At 38.4% G+C, this 21990-nt stretch overlaps 2 protein-coding genes and 2 long non-coding RNA genes across 7 annotated transcripts; 2 read left to right on the top strand and 2 right to left on the bottom strand.

The window, feature by feature from the left end:
- Window positions 1–1229: 1229 nt before the first annotated feature.
- Window positions 1230–8659, bottom strand: LOC111244493 (uncharacterized). The gene is made up of 2 exons (XR_002670900.2): window positions 8346–8659; window positions 1230–2357 (listed from the first exon to the last, which is right to left on the bottom strand). It is a non-coding gene; the product is annotated as an uncharacterized LOC111244493 (long non-coding RNA).
- An 86-nt stretch (window positions 8660–8745) lies between these two features.
- LOC111244492 (uncharacterized) lies at window positions 8746–11809 on the top strand. 4 transcript variants are annotated; one of them, XM_022791694.2, is made up of 7 exons: window positions 8746–8840; window positions 9401–9551; window positions 9832–9963; window positions 10210–10326; window positions 10439–10537; window positions 11311–11405; window positions 11589–11809. In XM_022791694.2, the coding sequence occupies exons 2-7, from the start codon at window positions 9417–9419 to the stop codon at window positions 11743–11745; spliced, it is 735 nt and encodes a 244-aa protein (XP_022647429.1). In that variant the 5' UTR covers window positions 8746–8840; window positions 9401–9416; the 3' UTR covers window positions 11746–11809. The 4 variants fall into 4 exon arrangements, with proteins under 4 accessions (XP_022647429.1, XP_022647427.1, XP_086836238.1 ...); XM_022791692.2 differs by having other exon boundaries at window positions 9398–9551; XM_086980112.1 differs by having other exon boundaries at window positions 8809–8882; window positions 9398–9551.
- A 600-nt stretch (window positions 11810–12409) lies between these two features.
- Window positions 12410–16338, bottom strand: LOC111244491 (uncharacterized). Its single transcript, XM_022791691.2, has 5 exons — window positions 15792–16338; window positions 14540–15319; window positions 14015–14170; window positions 13611–13747; window positions 12410–12906 (listed from the first exon to the last, which is right to left on the bottom strand). The coding sequence occupies exons 1-5, from the start codon at window positions 15807–15809 to the stop codon at window positions 12633–12635; spliced, it is 1365 nt and encodes a 454-aa protein (XP_022647426.1). The 5' UTR covers window positions 15810–16338; the 3' UTR covers window positions 12410–12632.
- Window positions 14043–19176, top strand: LOC147757419 (uncharacterized). Its single transcript, XR_015321112.1, has 2 exons — window positions 14043–14183; window positions 14315–19176. It is a non-coding gene; the product is annotated as an uncharacterized LOC147757419 (long non-coding RNA).
- Window positions 19177–21990: the final 2814 nt, after the last annotated feature.

Here is a 21990-nt window from a genome sequence, read left to right as displayed (position 1 = left end):
TTTAGCTGCCCAAAAATATCGATGATATGATCCGAAAAGTCCAAGAAGGTTCCTTTTATTTCTATAGTCAACCAATCTGAAGTCAAATCAGATTACATCAAAAAACGCTTCGTGTCGCCTCAAAACAATTCCCTCAATTCACTTCAATCGTTTTCAGCTCATGAAATCGACAAATTATGTTAATGGATGAACATAGGAAGCGTAAGACCGCCGTTAGCATGGGCTTTTTGGGACGTTATATAATGGTGAGCGAGCTAAACTGTAATTTAAAATAATAGGTTTCGAGATAATACGTGCTTTTTATACTGTACTAAATCAATTTGCGTCTAATTACGCCGTCAAAAGTAACACGAACTTTCTATCACAAAATAAAGTATTCTATCAATTAGCCTGGATCTAGCTCAGGTCAACCGATTTTCTGCGGTTTTGTATCGTTTTACGAAACACCAAATAGGAACAACGAATGAGAAGGCTCTACGATACTAGACAGCTTTATGTCTCACTTAAACAAAAAAGAACAAACGCTGCCTTCGGTACAATATGTGGCTTTACAAGAGTCAAAAACGTTTTGTTTCGCTGGTGGCAACGGTACGTGATGCTATTGGTCAGAATGGCCAGCAAAAGAGTCATTTTTGCCCGCAGCAAGCCCACTCGAAATATACTATTTATTTTCGAGAATGCGTTGGACACGCCGAAGGAGACAGCGAGTCCTTGATCTTGAACGTTTTTCTGTACTACAATAAATCTGTGCATGTCTGTTGAAGCTGAGCCACCTTGGTAGCAGTGGGCCGTAACTAGAAAAGCCATATCTCTATCCGAGTCTTCCGATCTTCTCGGACTCCGCATCGCTCTTGACCGGTATTAGTCGCCATATCAATATGAAAACGGTCACACACACACATCGACTCGAATTTATCAATTGATTCTTGTTACTCGTTCACTGATATTGTTCTCTATTTTGTAAAATTTAAGCCAGTTGTTTGATTACGAAACGTTTCATTGTATGTTGACGATTATTGTACCCACCTGCTTGTTAAGCTAAAGCTGTACGTGCTTTTTGGGTGAAGAGTTAGTAAAAACATAGTTATATTGTCAAATACAGTTTTGTATATGTATATATATATATATATATACACACATATATATATACACATATATATATACATAGAACGGACATAGTTTTTACCACATTTACCTATGATATAAATTCTAAAATTGACGACGACCGATTAGAATAATTAAAATGATTTATTTTTAAGTTCAACATTTTCGCAAATTTAACCATAGTGCTACATTCGTATTACGTATTAATGACGTATCGAACGAATTATTACCTTAGTTTCACAATGGTGCGAGCTTCGGAACGGCTATGAGATTTGTTCCCATAAATTTATCAAGGCGCCATGCCCAAACAAAAACAAACGTCTCTATTGCACAAATATTAATGGCACTAATTAATATGCATGACTTAATTAGTAATAATTAACACGAAACTATAAAGGGGGGCTCAAATATACAAGAGAGTGTTTGTTGCGTTGAACTTTGAGTTGGGAAGCTAACGGGAAACAAAAAAAAAAAAACTGCAAATCTCCACAAAAAAACATATACATATTTTATTGACTCCATTTCTTCTTGATTAACCTTCGCCCTGGACTACCTCCCATCTTCCAGCTTCGTAGTCTTTCTGGGGCACTATTACGAACACCGCAAATGCCCACGTTCGTCCCCCCAATGCAGCCGTCCAATCTCTATAGCCTAAATACGTCTTTCAAGCTTTGCCTCATCCCCCTTACGGTGAAGATCTCCATACAAATATTTCGTGTGGATGTTCAGCTTCGCTACGAATTAACAACGAAGAATAGATAACTGTTTGCCTATAGCTTGGGCATGTGAAATCATCGACTTGATACTTGTGGCATAGCGCATTACGACGAGCTTTCCCAAATGATTACGTTGTAGCCGGTTGGTAACAATGGCAACAAACGTATTTGCCACTGACAGGTTTGGAGTTCAAGAGACGGACGTGCTCAACGTGCGGTACTCAAAACCTGTACTAGCTCAACAATGGAGAATTTCGTGCATGCTATCACACACTGTTCCTTTCTCTATTAATGCGAGACTTTGTTTAATCCCGAGCAAACGCATTCTCCGTAGTCGCTAACCTGTACTTTCGCAGATCTGGAACTTGGGTTAGATGGGTTCGATTTCAAACAATTTGTCTGTAGACATTGTCTGTAGACCGATTGCGGTTCTTGCGTCCTTATGAGGCGTACGCTCCTCTGCCCTGAACAGGAAACGCGCCTATGGAGCACACTATTGACTCGGAAGCTTTTTTGGAATTCTAGGCGGTTCCGAACCTAGAAATTAGAACAGAGCAGAGCAACAATATATTAAATATATATATATATGTTACAACACGTTATGCTTTTACTTCAAATTAAACAGATGGCATAATAACGTCTCCGTGTAACGTCCACGTTTCACAGTGAACAAATATTGGTCGCACGATGAATACGTAACGATGTGGATAAAGTGTCTACCGCGTGCTTCCTGGATTTACAGGACCGACTTTGTTGCTTGGTAAATTGTCTGAACTGCAGAACAAGGCACTGTTAAAAATCGCTTATACAGCTTCGTGCAGTCGTACTTTGTCGATGCGTGACATTGTACAGGCAATGGAAATTACCAACAAAAACTGACCGTATGTACAGGATATGACACCGCGAAATCTATAGGATAGTGTTAACTACTATATAACGGAATTGCGTCTTGAATGTGTGCAAATACTGCCTATCCTAGATCGCAACCAGGTTCGCGACGCGCTCAAACTGCAGGAATTTTTCTTTTATTATTATTGTCATATATTGATTCATTAAATTAGATTTACGCTGACCAATATGCCGGACGCCTGCTGGACGTCTGCATATTCCGCTGTCTTTCTAGATGCGTCAGCAATGAGTAAGGCGCAAACAGGAAAAATACATTCGAGTCTATTGTTTTATTGACTAATTCCAGAATAGGCTCTCGAAATAGTGCAGCTTAACATTTTAGTCTATACATGAATAATAGAAGCATGTGAAGCAGTCTTGGCTGAAAAAAACCGGGGCATACTTTTAGTGCCAAAGGGCCAGACAAAGAGAACGTTTGAGGGCAGTAGAACTAAGAGTAAAGCTCTGAGATATTCTCACGGCAGTCATACGAAGACTTACATTGACTTGGAGTCAAGAAACACAATCGGATTCAAATACCATCAGGCGTATATTGAAAACTTCGTAAGCAGTACAACAAGGATACACATTTGAATCTTATAATTACGTGACATAAGTTATTCCTTAGGGAACTTCGTGCGTTTGTAAATTGCAATTAAACGTACCGAAAACTAGGCATGCCGTTGAAAGCTTCCCACCCTGAAATCTATGTTTAAGTAATAATGATATCAAGTCAATGATTATTATAACGAGTGCAGGTTAACCAAAGCAAGGAGTTAGGCCTAAGAGCTCAGTTAAGTCTGAAGTATATTTAGATCACTGCGTTTGAACAAATCTGCGATAACATTAGTAAATATGTACTAAGCATTTGTAAGTGCTGACGTACATCGCTTTCAAACTTTACCTTCAAGCACAGTTTTACGTACAAGCGTAGCTTACGAAAAAAATGTTCCCAATCGAGTAAATAAATACACTCCAGCAAAGAGTGTATACATTTGATTGTTATTATGGTAAAATTTAATTAATTCAGTATGGCAGCTCGAGCAATTTGCTATGAACAGCTATGCGTCAATATGATAACAGGCAATATAGTTCGGTGCGTTAGTTATCGGTAGCCGATGGCCCAGTGAATTCATCGAGAAATATATTTGTCTTATCACGTATTAAGCACGCGTTAAGGGTGTACGCCATATTGCATGCAGATCCGATACAGAAACTGCATTGACCCGAGAAGTTTGCCAGTGTAATAGCCGCCTTTACTTATTCAGCTGACGTATGGTTTAGTTCTAAGGCACCACAAAACGTACCAAAATCGGTGTCAACATCCCTGAATAAAAATCACTGTTTTTGAAATAACTTCCACTGAAGAGATATTAGCAGTGGCTTCCTGCTGTTCAACAAGTTCTAACGTTATTAGAGGGAATAGTCATGAATTCGTTATTGTTATCGGCTTTTCTTCGTACGCTCTCACATCTTTACACCATATAAAAGCCATAAAGTAAAGCAGTGACGGCTACATGACAATAAAATAATCGCACTTGCTTCCACTCCCAACGGCTTGTTTCATTGGGTTCTATCAAGCTCTGCAGCTATAATTGAAGTATTCCTCTTCTGCAGAATTGTTCATCTCTATATACATCCTATATTGCTTGCGTACCTGTCACAGGCCATATATAATACAGTTATATACTTCTGTTATTAATATGATAATTCCCTAACTTAGTGCCTCTTTGGACCAAACCAGCTGTTCGTCGTCACTGCTCTTCTATTCACCACACTTACGTCGGGCCAAAGTTCGTAAAAGTTTAACTATAGATCAGACCAAGGCTAGCTTTAGCAACAGCATCAACAATTGCAAGGTTGATCACGACAACGGCCGACGGCTGATCACAATCAAATTATGGCGCAAAATACTAGAATCAATCAGAAGTGTGCACTATCATTGGATATCACGATTCAATCCGGCTTGCGATCGCACCGTGGATAGCGTGCCCACATTTTTTAAGTTGCGTTTCTTTGCAACGCCTTTGCGGCTCCCTGACGCAACAGTGACAACAGCAGATTCACTTGAAACGCATGATGACCAACTCGAAGTTGCATGCCGATGCCTTACGTGTCGCGTAGTATTCGCTGCCGCCGGTCTGCAGTCGGTACTAGCGCTGGAGGCCGAACCCCGAAGTCCCCAAAACCTTCGAACCCATTCGTGTGGCACTGTCAACAACCGAGCGAAATATTGATATCGTTCGAATTCCAACGCCCCCCGGATATCTCTAGCGAAAAGGATCGACCAACCTGAATTGACGTAAACATGACTGACCTCGTGCGATTCTAAAACCGCATTCAACCTTTTTGGCGATCGATCAGCATACAAAAGGAATAACAATCATTTAAGCATGTAAAGTGACGCATGAGCAAACGCGGCTAATGATTGCGGAAATCATTTGACTTACGCAGGATAGCATCCTGTATTATTCATAATGCCGGATTGTTGCTGGTCCAAACTTCATGGGGCGCCATACAGAAATACGGCCACATGAGGTACAAGTGAAACACAGAATGGAGGGATATTACGATCGATATTGTGGTTGTCCGACAACAGCAACTACTTAAGATGGCGCGATTTATATACACCGATACCATGTACTGGCATTAAAGCGTACGTACCAATGTGCTGTGGCGTACTAGCACAGAATTACAAAGATACGGAACAGTTAATGCGTCGCCGATTGACTCGGATAACTTTAATGAAGTTCGGAATAGTTAAACTAATGCTAACAACAATTGAGCCAGCAGTAGACAAAGTGTAGATTTTCAAGACTGTGATGTCCAGCAACTCGTGGCTATATATAATAGAGTTTTGGCAGTGCTATTCATTGTAAATTACTCATTCAGGGAAGTCAATGCGACGGCGCGTTTTATCGTTAGAACAGTTTTTATAAAATCGTTGAACGCCTACATAAAGGCTCGCTGCGTTTTATAGCCATCTTGATTTATATATGGTAACTGCTCATTAACAATCGCCTCAAAATCTATACAATCAGCAATACCTAAAACAATAGCCGTGTATTTACTTGTTACGGTGAAGCATTACAGCCGTCGTGAGAACAAAATGACCACAGAATCCATCCTTTTGATACTATATATACACAGATAATTTTAAAAGCAAAGGTTTGCGACGATCTGAGGCATCTTTTCAAATCGTTCGACTCAACTTGACGCTTTCAGATCCTCAATTATTCGACCTTAAGTCTTAACTCCAAATACCTTTGTATAATTGATAAGTTACTTTTTTCCAATCACCGCCGACTCGCAAATTGGCGTATGTAAAGATTAGTTTCATTATATTATATATAACAAAAGAACAGTACGCGTAGTTATTTCCATTACGATAATAACGTGAACTGCCGTCGCGACACACACGATGAAGTTACAACCAACGCAAAATGTAACTTTGTAAAGTAAACGAACTCGTGTTACTGATAGCGAGAAACGGGGTATCATAACAATTGCATATTGAGCTTAGTTATATTGGTCTGGGTTTCATATACTGGACTCGCGTTTTCTCAGTTGTTCGTACATGCGTGTACTACAATACATTAGATGAAGCGTGACCTGTCTCTGATCGTCTATCACCGTGTAATTATTATAATATTTGTGTAGAAAAGTGGCGGGATTTATAAATCTTGTGGATAAAACATACCGATCGTTCAGGATTTTATTTGTCAAATGATAACAATACCGGTATGTATGGAAGACAATACGTATTGGTCTATATTCAGAATGCTGTTCACATTGGTACCGGTGATAAGGCCATTACGTCCCATAGTCCTTGATTGGATACGCCAACATGCATCGGACTGATCGAACAAACAATTTTAGCTTAAGTCCATCCAATCTTTACATACGAGCAGGTTCAATTAATATGTACGCTCAAAGAACGGTTAAATTCTACTAGCTACAGATTGGCTACACGGATTTTCTTTTCTGCTACTGCCAATAGAGCTAATAAAACATAACTGTATTTACATGTTAGTTTACCTCTCCTATTATTAGCTCGATCGGTGACGTTAAATACGTGTACATATGGATCTGGTTACAAGCAAAAAATCTTACACTAATCCTATAAGACGTCCATTCGGAAGGTGGTTATAACCGAGATGGGTGGCAGTACCGCCGTAATACCGACTGAGCCACGAGAAAGTCACCAACTGAAATAGAGCAGAACAGAGCCTATTCTGCGTGGCTGTACCGGTTTGACCGGGACTTGCGCCCTGCTAATAAACCCAGTGTGGATAAAAAATCTATCGAAAAAAGGCGGTCAATTTGAATTGCGAATAAATTATACTGTAGCTGAATGACTACTCCGTAGACAAGTTGTCTCTGTGACCACGTTCCTCTGTTAGTAATGTTAACACAAATGGAGTCACTGAAGACTAAAATATTTATGGAATACGTTTAACATTGATTTGAAAATGTGTCGTGTCAAACCTCGAAAATGCACTTTGTTATTGCGTATTTTTTCTGCTTAGGGATTACATCGATTATTAAAATTTAAGAATTTATATCTACTTGTTTCGTATGGGTCTTAAGTTCAAACGGCCTACCCTAATATGTCGGTGAACCGCGCGATTTTTTTGTGGTGCGTATGTATGAGTGGTAGAGATGAATAGGTAATCAAATCAACTTCGTGGTGATGTCGTAGTAACACGTTTACCTACAGAACTTTGGTCAAAACCTACCGTGGGTATGCTTGTTGCATGTTGCAAAAAACAAGCCATCGTATGGAATGCTTAAGGATGTAATAGCAAGCGTAGAACCTCGAAACGTTTATTGCTGAGTAATTAAATCACCGATATTTAAAGGATGTTTTTTAACAACTCAAAGTTTGTTCGTTCTGTAGGTTGTCGAGTTTCGAGTACGAAACCTTTACCGGGTTTTCTTTCAGCAGAACTATTACCTTTCACTGGGTACTAACTTGTTAACTAGCTATTCATCTTAATCTCCTGCTTTTTGATTTGTTTAATGAGTAAGTACAGATTTCCATGCCATTGTTCTTAAGCAACTTTAGCTCGGATTTCTAAAATAAAACGTATCTAACCACAAACCAATTGCTATGTATTTTTATGAAAAATTTTTTTCACGTAGGTTGCATCCCTGTGTAAATTTATAGCGTTGCAAACCTTATTACGTGCGCCTAGACCTAACATTTTCTATGTTGTAACCTTCGAGGTTTGGGTCCAATGTTCAATAAGACAAATCCCTAGCACAAACATAGGATACAGTGCGCAAATATGAGGCGAAAACGAAACGAACTAAATATTTGTTTCCTATCTTGTTTATTGGTATGATTGAGACAGGTCAAGTGAGTGAGACCACAAATATGCACAATGAAATTTATTCTTGACCTAAACACAATTTAAAGGTTGCTTTGTTAGCCCCCCTGGACATCCTTGTCATTTCCGCCATGACATGGATACGACTTGATAAGGAACAATAATAATAATGATATTAATGAAGGTCCTATGAGCAAGTTCAGTGCTTCAATAAATAGCGGACATAGCCTTCCTGCAACGGTTTCTACATTATCACCAATACAAACTACTCTTTGTGTAAAGGAATAGATGGGACAGGCCTTACCGTTTGGTCGATTGATTTAATAATTGCCGCCTTAGCTTATAGATACAGAGAATTTAATTTTCTGTATGCGTCTGTCCCTCATTCGACAGTTCTGTCAAAATTGGGAAGGTAGCTTACTAGTGTGCGCCTATAACAATACATGTAAGTGGCTCAGATCATCCATAAAAATATTTTTGTTTAGCAATTACGTTGTGAGTAGGGTCCTTTGGCACAGGCCAATTTCAAATGAGGAAACTCAATATTTCAAGGCCAAATATTGATAGAAAGGCTACTGGCCACACTTCACACAATCTATCCGGCCTTTAGTAAACGAATCAGCTGAAGATGCTGGTCCATGGTTTTAATCTATCCATGACGAGTTTTCAAATTTTCCGCCAGTCGATCCTCTCCTAAGGTACAAGAAAGGTTCTATTTCTGTAGAATGTTTCGACGCTATGTGAGTTCTGTCCAACGTCGAACTCGCTACAGCTGGACATAGTTCTTCGATCATTAAATGTTAGTGTGTAACCCTCTCATAAATTTATATTAATATATTATGTAAGCAAGAACTTTTGTGATGACAGTGATTTTAACTAGTATACGAACCGTGCGTGGAGTGAAAACGATTTACCATTTCTTTATTTCAAAACCTCGTAAGATTTCAGATTTTCTGTTGACAAAACTCAAAACCAGCCAGTTTTTTTTTACATAGTTTCCATATACGTTAGTTCACAACTCATAGAAAAATGATGTTTCACATTTTGAAATTTAAATTAAGTTTTTAAATCTATGATTTATAAATTATTTGTTAATCTCCATGTCGTATTTGATATACATTTAATACGCATCATTCGTATTGTTTTTCAAGTATCATTAATCGTCCACTATGTGTTACCTGTACGCCTGTAAATATCAACAATGGATCTTGAGAGAATCAACTAAGTGACTGCTGCGAATTAACAAAAACTCGCTATTTACATACTCCTCAACTAATCAACACTGACAACATTTATAGTGTACATTATTCTATGATTGGTAAGGGATCTTTCTTCAACTGTTTTATTTTTCTGCAGTAGCTCGTGTTCGATCGCAATGGCTAAGGCAAAAAGTCGTCGATTTAAATACCATCTTGCCGCGAAAAAACGTCAAGACGAAAAATCGGCCACCGCAATCGGAAAACAGAACGTTAGCGGCGATATCAATGAAATAAATGCCGGGCAGGGACAAGTATGGCTTCAAGAATTTGATCAGCTATATAATGACGGCGTGTATCATGGTTTTCGCCTAACTTAGTATATAATGAATTATATAGACAAAAACCACGATACATGCTGTGTGTATAATATTGGTGCACATGTTCGTCATACTTACACGATTAGCAATTACAAGATAATCCTGTACAATGTCTGAGCTGTTATTAGACTAATATACAGTGGAATTTTACCATGTACGTAGTTCATAAAGTATCTAATTAAAAATAGCGTTCAAATTTTGCGCGGCTTTACAGCGGAGCCAATCCCTAGATAGTGCACCCCAGCAGCCAATGTTCAATCCATTTGCCGGCCTGAAGATCGATCCCGCCAGCTTGAACGTCAACCTGAACGTCCCACCACCAGAAGAGTGGGATCGGAAAACAGTGGTTAGTATTAATACTTTGCTTATTTACTAAAGTATGTCTGTTTTGTTTACTCTTCGTTTAGTGGGTTTATCCGATCATATTATTTAGTAAAGCTATTCATAGAACATCCGACATGTGTGACCTTAGAAATAACTGACATGTTAACTTTGCCTTATGGCCTTGCTCGAATATGGTAGACATAAAAATGATAATGTATAGGATATTCTTAATTTCATTGTTTGTTTTGTTTCTGATAATTTCCTGTAGGTTAGCATCTATAAGGAAGTGACAAAAGGCAAGAACAAAAAGGAAAAAGCTAAAGTAAAGAAGGAACTGATTCTCAAAAAGCTTCAAGCGGCTCGACAGTTTGAGATCGATTTAAAGGTATTACTGCCATTTGCTTTAACAGACATAATAATGGTTTCTATTGAAGTAAACGATGTACTTAGTTCTTATTACTTCTATAACGTGTATGATTGCCTTATCGGTGTTACAGGAGCGAAAGAAGCGTGAGGAAACTGTGATCACTAAAGATCTCAAACCACTATTGGATTCGCTTCCCTCTGTTGATCTTATGTTTCACGAGGCATCAGAGGTAATTTAAAATTTGGTTAAGCCTCTAAAACGATATATTTTCAAGCGGAAAATGATCTTTTTCAAAAATCGAAGTACATTTTTTTTATCAGATCAAATTGCTGATTCATGCACCGAGTCACAAAAACGCCTATAATTATTGCGCTTGTTTTCGAGGATAGCGGCACTTTTGATTACCGGATTTTTTTAATTGTGTGGTGGTCTTGCCCAGAGAAACTAAACAATGACGAAAAGCTCATTTTGGGAAAAACTCGGATCTAAAGCTTAAAAAATTATTATCAGGACCTGAATTGCGCTGCTGTAAGTTCCTTCCGAGTCGTTTAAAGCGAAAACTGATTAGAACAGATGATTAATATTCGTGTAAAAAAAGGATAAATGAAGGTAAGAAGTTGCGAGAGTAAGAAACAATAGAAATCGTGCAATAAAATATCCCGGGCCTTCCTGGTTTCGAATAGCAATCATAGGTGTAAGGTTATTGTTTTAATAATCAATGTTTTGGTAGCAACAGCTAACGAGGCAGAGACCAGGATATAACCCAGTGGCTATTGCCATTCCTGGTGTTTACGAATTAATAGGCCAGTTTCTCACTCAGGATTGCGTGATGCATATAACGTGGATAAAAGATCCAATCTTTTAAAGCCAGACTTTTGTTTACTAAGCTCCATGCGTATCGTCGTTTAACTTTATAAACGTATGCCTAGTTATTTAATGTTCGTAAGTAATCCACTGAATTGTACGGAGCCTACATTTCCAATTGTCAAATTGTACTTGCAGAAAGCTACTGAAACTCACGCGAGTAGAAAATCCGGCCAAAATAAGGTTAAAAAGGACAGAAACGGAATGAAGGCCAAACAGAAACATAAAGAAATGTGAGTATACTTATTTTATATTACGTTTTTCCATGTTAGGTTAGTTGACACGGAAGTGCAAACGGTAACTTCCAAATGATATTACCGTTATCAAGTTATCTCATATCTGTCTTTCATTGTTAGACAATTACTGATATAGTTCACTTTTCATTTTAGCTAACTGATGGGTCCACTTTATTTCAGGATGAAAGATATAGCCATATTTAAGAGCGTGCTGGCGGATTCTCATTTTAAGGAAAATCCGACAGAAACAATACTCAACCATGTCACATTCGCTGTCCAGAAGGAACATCTTGAGCTACGAAAGGCCAAAAAAGAAGCTGTTAATTTTGTACGATGAATAGTGTTTTGTTCTTTAAAGGATCATTAATAAAGCATGGCATATGTATGTGAATGAACCTCTACATTTCGAGCTTTTACATTCGGTATCGCCGTTAAGCATTTCATCTGAAATGTCCTTAAGATGAACAGGCAAATACGTTAACCGCTAAGCTATCACGACAACTATGTGCACAGGGGGGATATGAATAAACTTATGCTAATGTTTTCAAGTTTTTATTTTTACTGTCGGAACTTCCGATTGGTCGAAAAATAACCTCACTGACTTTTCCATATTAAGTAACGGTACCCAAAGTTCTTCCCCTTTAAACGAACCGAATTAGCTGTCGCCTTGAAATGAAGCGGGTCTTTGTTGTATTAAGTAACGGTACCCAAAGTTCTTCCCCTTTAAACGAACCGAATTAGCTGTCGCCTTGAAATGAAGCGGGTCTTTGTTGACCAATTTTTTATGCTAGTTATTGTGTCCGTTCCTACTATTGCCTTCGAATTAAGAATGGCTTTTAAACGAACATATATAATGTAAAATGCTTCATCCTAAATCCATGTTACAGCTTAAACAAAAGGATCTGCCTGTCTTATATCTAAGCTTTATTTATTCCATAGAAGCTAGGTATTCATTAGCATGCGTTGCAGTCTTATACCATTTATTATATAATAGTTAAGGTGCAGTTTCTAAATCTAATCGCAAATAAAGCACCATGCATACATTACATATTGTCACATTTTATTTAATATTTTATCAATTTATTTTGATTTAATTTTACAAATACATACAGAATTTAACTGAAGACCAGCTTCGGCAGTTTATTGGGAATCTGTTCATTTTTTTATAAAAGTAACAACAGGCCAGACCGATTCGAAATAATAGTCTATTCACCTTTGCTTGTGCTAACCAAACAGGCTAAATTTCCTTTTGCCTTCTTTGCGTCCTCTATGCCCGTGTCCATGATTATGGTCATGAGTGTGCCCGCCTTTATTCTTCTTGAACAGCTTCCCAAACTTCCATTTGGATTTGCTGGATCCCGCTTCATCTTCATGACTTTCCCACGAGTGACCATGATAATGTTCATGATCGCCATTGTCGTGCATATCATGTACGTCGTGCATATCATGCGCATGATGGTGCGTATCGATATGGTGATCATGTGACATTAGAGGGTACCTATGTGAATAGAGGGAATGAGTGCGAGTGCAAAAATCCAACATAAAAGGTTTAGTTAATGCTTCTAATTGACGATATAAATTCATTTGTTAATGAGACGCTGGAGCGTTTGCAAATACGTGGAACCTTCACATATACAGGAATATCTTATATATATATATATATATATATACTTATATATGGTATATACTTATGGTTTTCCTTCGTTACGTTGGTTTTTTGCGAAGGTCCCATTAGAACGACAGGTAGGAACTATTTGTGTATCGAATAAGAGTGCAATGTCATAAACGCTTATAATATGAATGAAATTTGATAAGAAAATCACGTTTTATAATAATAGTAATAAATAATTTAACACTGAGGCAGATGCTCTCATTAAATAAATGAACGCGACAATTATTTAAATAAGATCGTTAAATTTTGCAAGCATATACTAGAAAATTAGGAAGTTTCTTATATGAAAAATCTTCAAGGAAGAATCCCAGTTATCACACGTTCTGTTTCCTACATAAGATATCTCGCCTATGGTTTTTAATTACTCACTTAATGTAACGAGAAGTGAAAGCCATAGGATGCGTTATAATATTAGTCCTCACTAAGAAACAATACTAAATATACTGACATCGTCTTTGAAACTAGGAAAAATGTTTGAATCTTTACTCCGAAACGTCGGGCATCCTTGCATAGAATTTAGGAGGTCTCACTTGAAAACATTGTGGAAGTGGTGGTGCGGTTTCGACATCATGGGCATTGGGACCGGCATCATCGGCTCTGGCTTCGGTTTGGGCGTCGTCGTTGTCATCATTAACATTGGCATTTCTTGAGCGATTACAGGCTCTTTCTATTGTAAACACAAAAAAAAACATCTAATGATTAAACACTTTTGGAAACGTCCGATATGTCTCCATATATCGAACTCAATTGGACGTGGGCTAGGGCAGGCCTTACAGAATTACGACGTGCAGTCGGCATATAAATGGCAGGTCGCTATATTCGTTAGCGTATGCATGCAATATCATCATAGATTTGTTTGTTCTGGATAAATCTGTCAAAGGTCGTGGCTCTGCGGTGTTCTACGTAAATAATAAAATAATCACTAATTTCACACCTGTTTTTGTGGTTCCAGTATCTGACATCCCGTAAGCGTGTGGACCTTTTCAAAAAGTATGGGGCGTTGCGTTGGTGGACGCAGTGGATAAGGCGCGGGTCGGTGTACAATGACTGTGGTCGGCGGTAAAGGTGCCACTGGAACCGGCTGAATCACCTGGGATGGAAGTGTAAGTAAAGGAGATGTTCTTTGACAACAATACCAAAGTTATAATCTAAACTTATAAATATAAAAATACTTCAGAGACTGCAATGATAAATTAGATTAATTATAAAATAAGGTGGCTGTCTTCTTTTTCAGGGACTGGTGTTTACGTATATATATTTTTCTGGCCAGTCTATATACTCAACGCAATACTCTGCTCAAATGAACACCATATACCCTAACTGTACCGAGAAAAATCGCCAATTTTGTTCACCGCAAATGTTCTCCTCAAAGTTAAATCGAATCACAATCCAGTTATATTAAATCTGGTCTTACGCCTATTGACTTGAACGATAATATATGGGTTATATATGGTCGTACTTTATGGATAAATATCGGCGGCGGTGGTATGGGCCGGTGAATCGGAACAGGTGGACGAGCCAATATGGGGGCAGGTGCTACTGGAATAATATGAGAGAAATGCGGAGGCAGCGGTGACGGTGGTGGTGGTGGTGGTGCTACAAGTGCAGGTGGGGCTGCAGGTCCGTTGATGTGCAGCTGACGATGCGGGACGTGTATAGTTGGTCGCACCGGAGCACCAATGTGCCCCACAGGAGAAGATAAGGGACTAAGTAGCGGTGCCACAGGAGCAGCAGCAACAGGAACTGGTGGCAGAAAATGGTTTCGATGAATTGGCGCAACGGGTACTACCCCTGGCTTTGGTCGATATAGCGGCTGTACAGGAACTGGATGAAGGGGCCCAACAGGAAGTTGCGTCGGAGCCACGACAACTGAAGGCTCCGGCACGATCACCGTCGGAGGGGCAACCAGAACAGGCGGGGCCGCTACGACAGCTGGCCGCGTGTGAACGGTTTGAACAACGGTCGTTGGTGGAGGAAGGTAAGCAGCTGCGTGAATGCTCTCCGACGACTTGCGATCGATGTGTTCGTCAATTTTACGATGTTCATTTCGAACTTTGACAAGGTTTTGGCGCTTGAGATCGCTAATGTCATCTGAAGATGAAGACAAAGGCGAAAGTGGAAATTCGCCGGGTGCAGAGATTTCTTCTTCTTGCGATGTTTCCTCGTGAGAAACTGGCTGACCAGAAGCCGAGGCGATGCGATCGTGTGTGACTATCAGAGCCACTAAGAATAGTACTTCCTGAAATTGGTATTTGGTTGTTACGTTCGCCTTTTGGAAATGGCCTCCCGGTGAACCAGACAGCGTGCAAAAACATTTTCCTAAAATCTATATAAACCTTACAGAAGAATTTGTTGCCCCGTGGATGGTTTACTAGAGGAACACTTGATAGTACTAGTTATATGGCGACTACACATCATTATATTGAGGTACCCAATTCCTTGTCATACATTAAGTTATTAAGGTACTACCATATGGCTATTAGTTTTTTTCGGCTTTATTGTTTTCATATACACTGTAAATATCGCTAATCGCATTATCTACGAGGGTTTGTCTCAAACAACTTCAGGAGTATCCTCAGGGGCATCCATACACAGCACAATAACAGCAGGCACTTCTCTACATAAGTATCCGTTCTGTCTGGTCCGTTAGACACTTCTCCAACACTGGTTCAGAACATAGCATCTTAAAGTAATAAGTCAATTCATCGTACCTTTATCGACACCCTCATCCTTGGTGTTCACTGACGCTTACACCAAACACTGAGGTGAAAACCGTCGACCGCCATTTATGTAGACAACAAATAGCACCACCGTTTCCCAGGAGATCCTTTCTTGCTGTAGTATCGGTAAGCGAAAACTGGAGAGATGGAAAAGGAAAATTTCAGTGCCGACTCAGACCCCAAGCAGTTCAGCCACAACTGCACCAACTACCTTCTCAGCGATTTTAGGGGATTCCAATGGCAAGCCTCCACGAAGACGAAGCGTCTTACCCTATACTGTAGCATATCCAGGCAAAAAGCTCGCAACAACACGACGAATGACAAGGTAATGTCTATAGAAAAACATATGCTTACGAGGAATGCCCGTATAACGGTTGTCGTGCGGCGGTTTGTCCCTGCAATGAAATAAGCACGATATATCGCATAGTTACGATTAAGTGGGCTATAACGTAAACTGTAGAGAAATGTTTGAATATCGGCTAATAAGAATCCGTACAAGATTAACACATCCACACACACACACAAATTTAGATAGATACCCAAAGAGCAACTTGAACTAATTTACACCCCGGAAAAACGAAAGTGTGATATAAGTATAAATATTGCCTTTGACTATGCTGAAATAGCAATACTTTTCTCAGCGTTTAAGTGTCCAACTGGCGGCAGCGCGTTGAATCAGATCATCGATCCCGTTGGTACATATGCAGTAACTGGCAGTCTGAACAGTCTGTCGCAGAATCGATATGCTAGCGGGAGCTTCAACATAGAACGGGCTTCGTATATTAAACAGGGAGTGGGGCGCTGCATGACACGTATTACGTGCACTGTGATTTGTATGAGTTACTGTACCTGTATGTAAACGATTAATTGTAGACAAGTCAAAACACACGTCTTTTAAGAGCTTCCAGTTGACACAAAGGTAACTAGTACTTTCCAACACTGAATTGGCGTAACATGACTATCATATATGGATCCTTTACAATAATAATTTACAAGTTATTAGTAATGCATTGCTGGAACATTTAGAAAAACATATAAGTAATCAATATATGTAATTACAAAATATCTATATTTATACATCAGAGCTAGAACAATTTGTGAAACATCAAATAATAATCATAGTGTTTTCTGGCAATGGCTACGTAGATAACATAAAAATTAATAAATTATTTGTTAACTTTTCGCTTCAGTAAAGCGGATACCAGCATACGAAAGCTGTGCTAGTTAAATGATCATATTATTATCGTTGTGCGCTTTAAATTCACTTGTAACATCGTGGGAATTTACTAGGCCTTAGTGTACGGCTCCAGAAATCATCGGTGAGCGCCTTTGAAGCAAATAACCTCTGCTGAAAAAATTATTCTATTAATATACCATTAATCTAAAGTTACATATTTTTGTCAATTTCAAGCTTTTTGAAAAGCCTATGAAAAAAATGGCGCTATTCTACCCTGCGGAAAGATGCAAAGCAAAACAATAGTGACCCAACGTATGCTTACGTCTGGCTAAAATCAACGACTCATTGGACCCGGTGTCCACTAATTGCATAGGAATCATTCAGCTAAATAAGTAAATACCAAAGTTAACAGAGTTACTATGACCTTTTAATGGCATTAGTGCGTTTTGATAGCTTATTCACTGTGATAAATGTTGTGAACAATGATAATAGATGATCAAGTTTTATTGTGCAGTCGTAATTATCGCAGCGCAATAAGTCAGATACATTTAAGGGAACGCTTTTTTGGTACTTTTAAGTCATGCTATGGAAGTTGCTCTAAGCTGACAGAACACGTGTTGAATAATCACAAATCACCTATTACTATAAGCACTACATGTATAAAATGGAAAAGCTGATATAACGAACTTTGTATTTATTAAACCCGGCTTAACGACTACCAATGGTAAATAATTACCTCGTAGTGGGAGACAGCAAGTATGCAAATAGCATCACCGTTGCTTATAACTAAATAGACGTCAGATGTTATGAAACATGCTGAGATCAAATAGTAAACTTTTTGAGAGGAAAAATATAAAAGGTGTTCGTTGCAAGTTTGTGGGTGAAAATCGTCAGATGTCTGTAGCTAAAATAATATAGACACTAACGTTTAATAGATGCATCAGTATGTCTTGTTAATCCTACTACTTCGACGCATTCAAAAAGCGCTTCTGGAGCCTAGCTTCCAACAAAAATTTTGCCGAGTGCGCGGGTCCTATTTATCGTGCTTGTCTTATTTTCGGTTACATCTGGATGCTAGTGCAAAAAATACGTCGTAGTTTGGCGAATCTAAACCATTGTATCAACCATCCCATACATATGTACACATGCAGCTGGATGGATTACGAGAATTCTGCTGTCGTGTTGCTGTTTGACTCGTTCATGTAGTATAATTTATGATGTTTTAATTGTAATTTGTGACGCCAGGCCAGAACTATCGCTTAAGCGACATGAGTATATTAATGTACTGACCTGATACCTATTAGCATTGATATCATTTTGTAACTAGCCTATCGCAAACAAAAGGTGACTGTACACAGAAATTGATTAAGGTAACTATAGTTGAATGTACAGTTTTTAAGCCAGGAAACCTTTGGAACTTACCGTTAGCGAGAGCCGCAAAATCAGTGATTACTTAGACCTATGCACTAAGTTGCCTTACAAACTGAATCAGTTATTTCACTGCGAAATTCATAAAGAAATTACTGATATTAAACGCCTTAAAGTTCTATATTCGGGTCATTATTGAAATTACACCGCTGACCTTTCTCGTACGTATATATAAAGTCAAATTATGACGCATATTGGATCGCGTATGGTAATCCGAATTAGCGTCTATGATTTGATGTCTTTATTTAGTTGTTTCGTCTATCACTGAAATAGCAGAGAGATTAATCTAGTCTACATTATAACTTATTAATCTTCCTTTTAAATAGCAATAGAGTTGAGTTCTAATAACAGGTACGTTGTGTTTGTGTACTTAACTGAAGAACGCATCGCACATAAGAACCTATCTATTTTTACGTCGCATCGTTTATCACTGTATATAAATACGGTAGCACGCACGTCGTGAATTCCTCGACGATCACAATATATTCGATATGTCCCCAGGGCAAGGACTGCGGCCTTCATTGTCTATACACATATTTTAGAATGACTGAGATTTCTAACCGAAATTCTGAATTTTTGTTCAATTTTTTCGCAAAATCACACAACAGCATGCCATAATGCAAAACATAAAAATAACATGCAAAACAACTGCCATAATGACAGCATATATTTAAATACGCTTCTAATTAGTGCAATGATAAGGTTACTTATGATTATTTGTTGTGTTTGTACACAAGAATGAATAAAACTCAAATATTAGAGATATTGAAAGGACGTATCTTTTTAATTATTAGGATATTACATGTAAGCGCGGCAAAAGAACAGACAGAACTTCACCATTTGGAGTGGCAATGTCTGTTCTTTCTCCTGAAAAAGCAATTTTCGAATTGCGAAAAAAAGGAATGGGGTCAACCATTACAAGCCTTACACAAATATACTGAGCATTCTACAAAAAGGTAAGTAGAAATACACTAATAATTAAGGAAAAAATAAACTGATAAAGATTTTTCTATTCCCTTTAGCTGTTTGTATATCTATTTGCTTCTTAATCGTAAATGTTCATTTGGGCCAGCTACAAACATTTTACCAAATATGATATTCATTAAAAGTTCATTTTAATGGAAAGCACCGACTTCTAATTCTTATTTTTATGAGCTTCACCTGCTAAATTCGTTTGCAGATATCGAACCACATTTGCTCACATATTAAGTACTTCGCCAAGTCGCCGTCGTAGAATAAAACTTCAGCTAAGGCTTTTCAGTTCCAGTAGAATTCGCCGAAGTTACAGCGTTTTCTGCTCCTGATCAAGGGTAGGTTCTTGTTTTCGTGCTACTTCGTTGCGACTTTTTGTCCGTCTTTGGGAGCTGTTGAAGCCATATTATTGATATGTTACCTTTCGTGTAATCGTAACTTTCAAGCTCTAGTGTATCCCTTTTCAAATAACGGATAACAACATGCTGGAAGGTCATCCTGCATGAGGTTTGTCTGGGTACTTCAAAAATTGTTGAACAAAGGAGAAAACCTATATATGATCAACTTGTTTTTTCTGACTCTTTCAGGTCTTTCACTCTAAGACGGATTACGAAAAATCACTAGCAGTTAAACCATTTCCTGACGTTTTTAAATTAAAAGAATATTCATTGAAACGCTATACAAAAAGTATTAAAACTGGACGATTCCCGACGTAAGACTATCTTTTTACTCCATAGCATGCGCTCGTTATGAGGTTTTCCGAGGGAATTTCCATATTGAGCCAGACAATTCCCGCCGCAGACATGAACAACTTCTGCAGTGCCTGCGACCTCCAGTCCCGGTGCGTAAGACCTCCTTATTATTGACCTTGGACCGCGATGTCAGCATTTCAACTGGGTTCCGCTTAACCGCTTGTCTATTTCTGATTATAATACATATGTTTTGGATCTCTTTTTGGGCAAGTTATTTCATATGTATTAGGTGGCTGTCGAGCCTTCACTCTCCACCAGCTTTGCTCAGCGGGACATCATGCCACTGCTATATTCCTTCGTCCCTCTAACTAGAATAATAGAAAAATACTTTCAGTTGTCATCGTATTCCGTCAATCCGTTGCTAGTAATGATGATATTTTTATAATAAGTTTCGACTAATTATTTTTTAAAGTATATAGCTTATTATGAGAAGAAAGGACACAGCCCGCAGTTGACGTCGCAGGGAATGCTAGTCCTTTTTTTAGTACGACCAGTAAGCGTCTACCATAGCGAACGCCGGCGAGCCGATAGTAGAATCTCAAAAAACATAATATTTATACGTTCTTGCCGGCTATACGCGAAGCAAAGAAGAAAGTACCATTCTGCTACTTTCATAGAACGGCTGCAATCATATCTTCCATAATGACGCAGTATGGCCATCCTGCAAACTCTAGTGTGGTGTACGTGTTTGGAAGAGGGAAACTTTTTCTGTTATGTATTTTTTTGCGGATGAAAGTAAAAACACAGGATTTCTTCTGAGACCCAAAGTTCCGCTTCAGTGCATGGCTGCCTTTTTTCGCTTGTACCTTGTTTCATTTTGTTTCAGGGGCATATTCTGTTAACGGTAAAATAGTCCATCCAATTTCTTCTTCAACGTTTAACGACGGAGCACTTTACGCTAGTATTTCGCTGAAAGGCATACCAATCGTTTTATGTTGTTCTCATTATATATATATCCCTATGTTTGCCCAAATCATGACTTAACCCATTGCCAGAACCTATATTTTAGGGACCAATTTTTCCGTAGTCCAGCATTGTGGTGTTCGACTGTCAGCAATAACGGCAGTGATAAGTCGACATTTGAAATCATTGTTCCCGTAGAAAACAAGAGTAGGTAAGCATTGCCGAAATGTAAAGCCGAAGTCAAATCAGTTGCTAGGGGAGTGTAAAGGCAGTCTAGCAAATTAGCGAAGCTCGTTCGTTGTATTAAACATATATATATATATATATATATTAATACAGTGCGCATACTGTGCTCAAAACATTATCCACGCCGATGGGAAATTAACCGAAGTTTGATGATTTTAAATTAGTAATGTTATGCGCAATATGTCTTCCTTGTTCTGAAGACACGTGCACGGATAATGTAATTTACTTGATAACGATGGAAAAAAGACGTATCTCAGAGGACGCAAAACTTGGGTCAACATCTAGAATGACCTATGGAATTCTAAATAAAGTTTCACCTTTCCTTTCTACAAAACGTTAAAAAAAGGTATAGTTTTTTTTACTAGGGGATCGCCGTGAAAAAATTTAATCTAAAAATTCATATTTTATTATGCGAACGGACTCGAATCGAGGAGAAGCTTGGAAAAGACACCAGAAATTGACGACTTAAATATCGTAATTGTTTTTAAAAAATACAAACCGACTTAAAAGCTTTACTATTGAATACTTCAACTGTTTTTAAACTATATCCCTCATCCAATATTCAAACCGTATACCGTAGGTTTTACCTTTTAATAAACAGGCTCAAATAATAACTTATTCGTCTGACAATGCATTCAAATACAGCTTTAAGACAACTCAAAATCTTGTACAGAAAGTCGATACAGACTAAAAGAACGGTTTATTTTATAGT

The sequence above is a fragment of the Varroa destructor genome, unplaced genomic scaffold, assembly GCF_002443255.2.
Source record: "Varroa destructor unplaced genomic scaffold, Vdes_3.0 BEIS01000002.1, whole genome shotgun sequence".
In the NCBI taxonomy this organism is placed as follows: Eukaryota; Metazoa; Arthropoda; class Arachnida; order Mesostigmata; family Varroidae; genus Varroa; species Varroa destructor.
The sequence above is the reverse complement of the archived record's forward strand: the minus strand, read 5'-3'. Positions and strand labels throughout refer to the sequence as shown.

Excerpts from the sequence above, each read along its gene's own strand:
- LOC111244492 (XM_022791694.2), top strand. The coding sequence starts at position 9,417 with ATGGCTAAGGCAAAAAGTCGTCGATTTAAATACCATCTTGCCGCGAAA. Across the intron at positions 9,964-10,209 it reads AGTGGGATCGGAAAACAGTG|GTTAGCATCTATAAGGAAGT; the intron begins GTTAGTATTAAT and ends AATTTCCTGTAG. Across the intron at positions 11,406-11,588 it reads AAACAGAAACATAAAGAAAT|GATGAAAGATATAGCCATAT; the intron begins GTGAGTATACTT and ends ACTTTATTTCAG.
- LOC111244491 (XM_022791691.2), bottom strand. Across the intron at positions 13,748-14,014 it reads TACTGGAACCACAAAAACAG|AAAGAGCCTGTAATCGCTCA; the intron begins GTGTGAAATTAG and ends TGTTTACAATAG. Across the intron at positions 12,907-13,610 it reads CACTTCCACAATGTTTTCAA|GTACCCTCTAATGTCACATG; the intron begins GTGAGACCTCCT and ends CTATTCACATAG.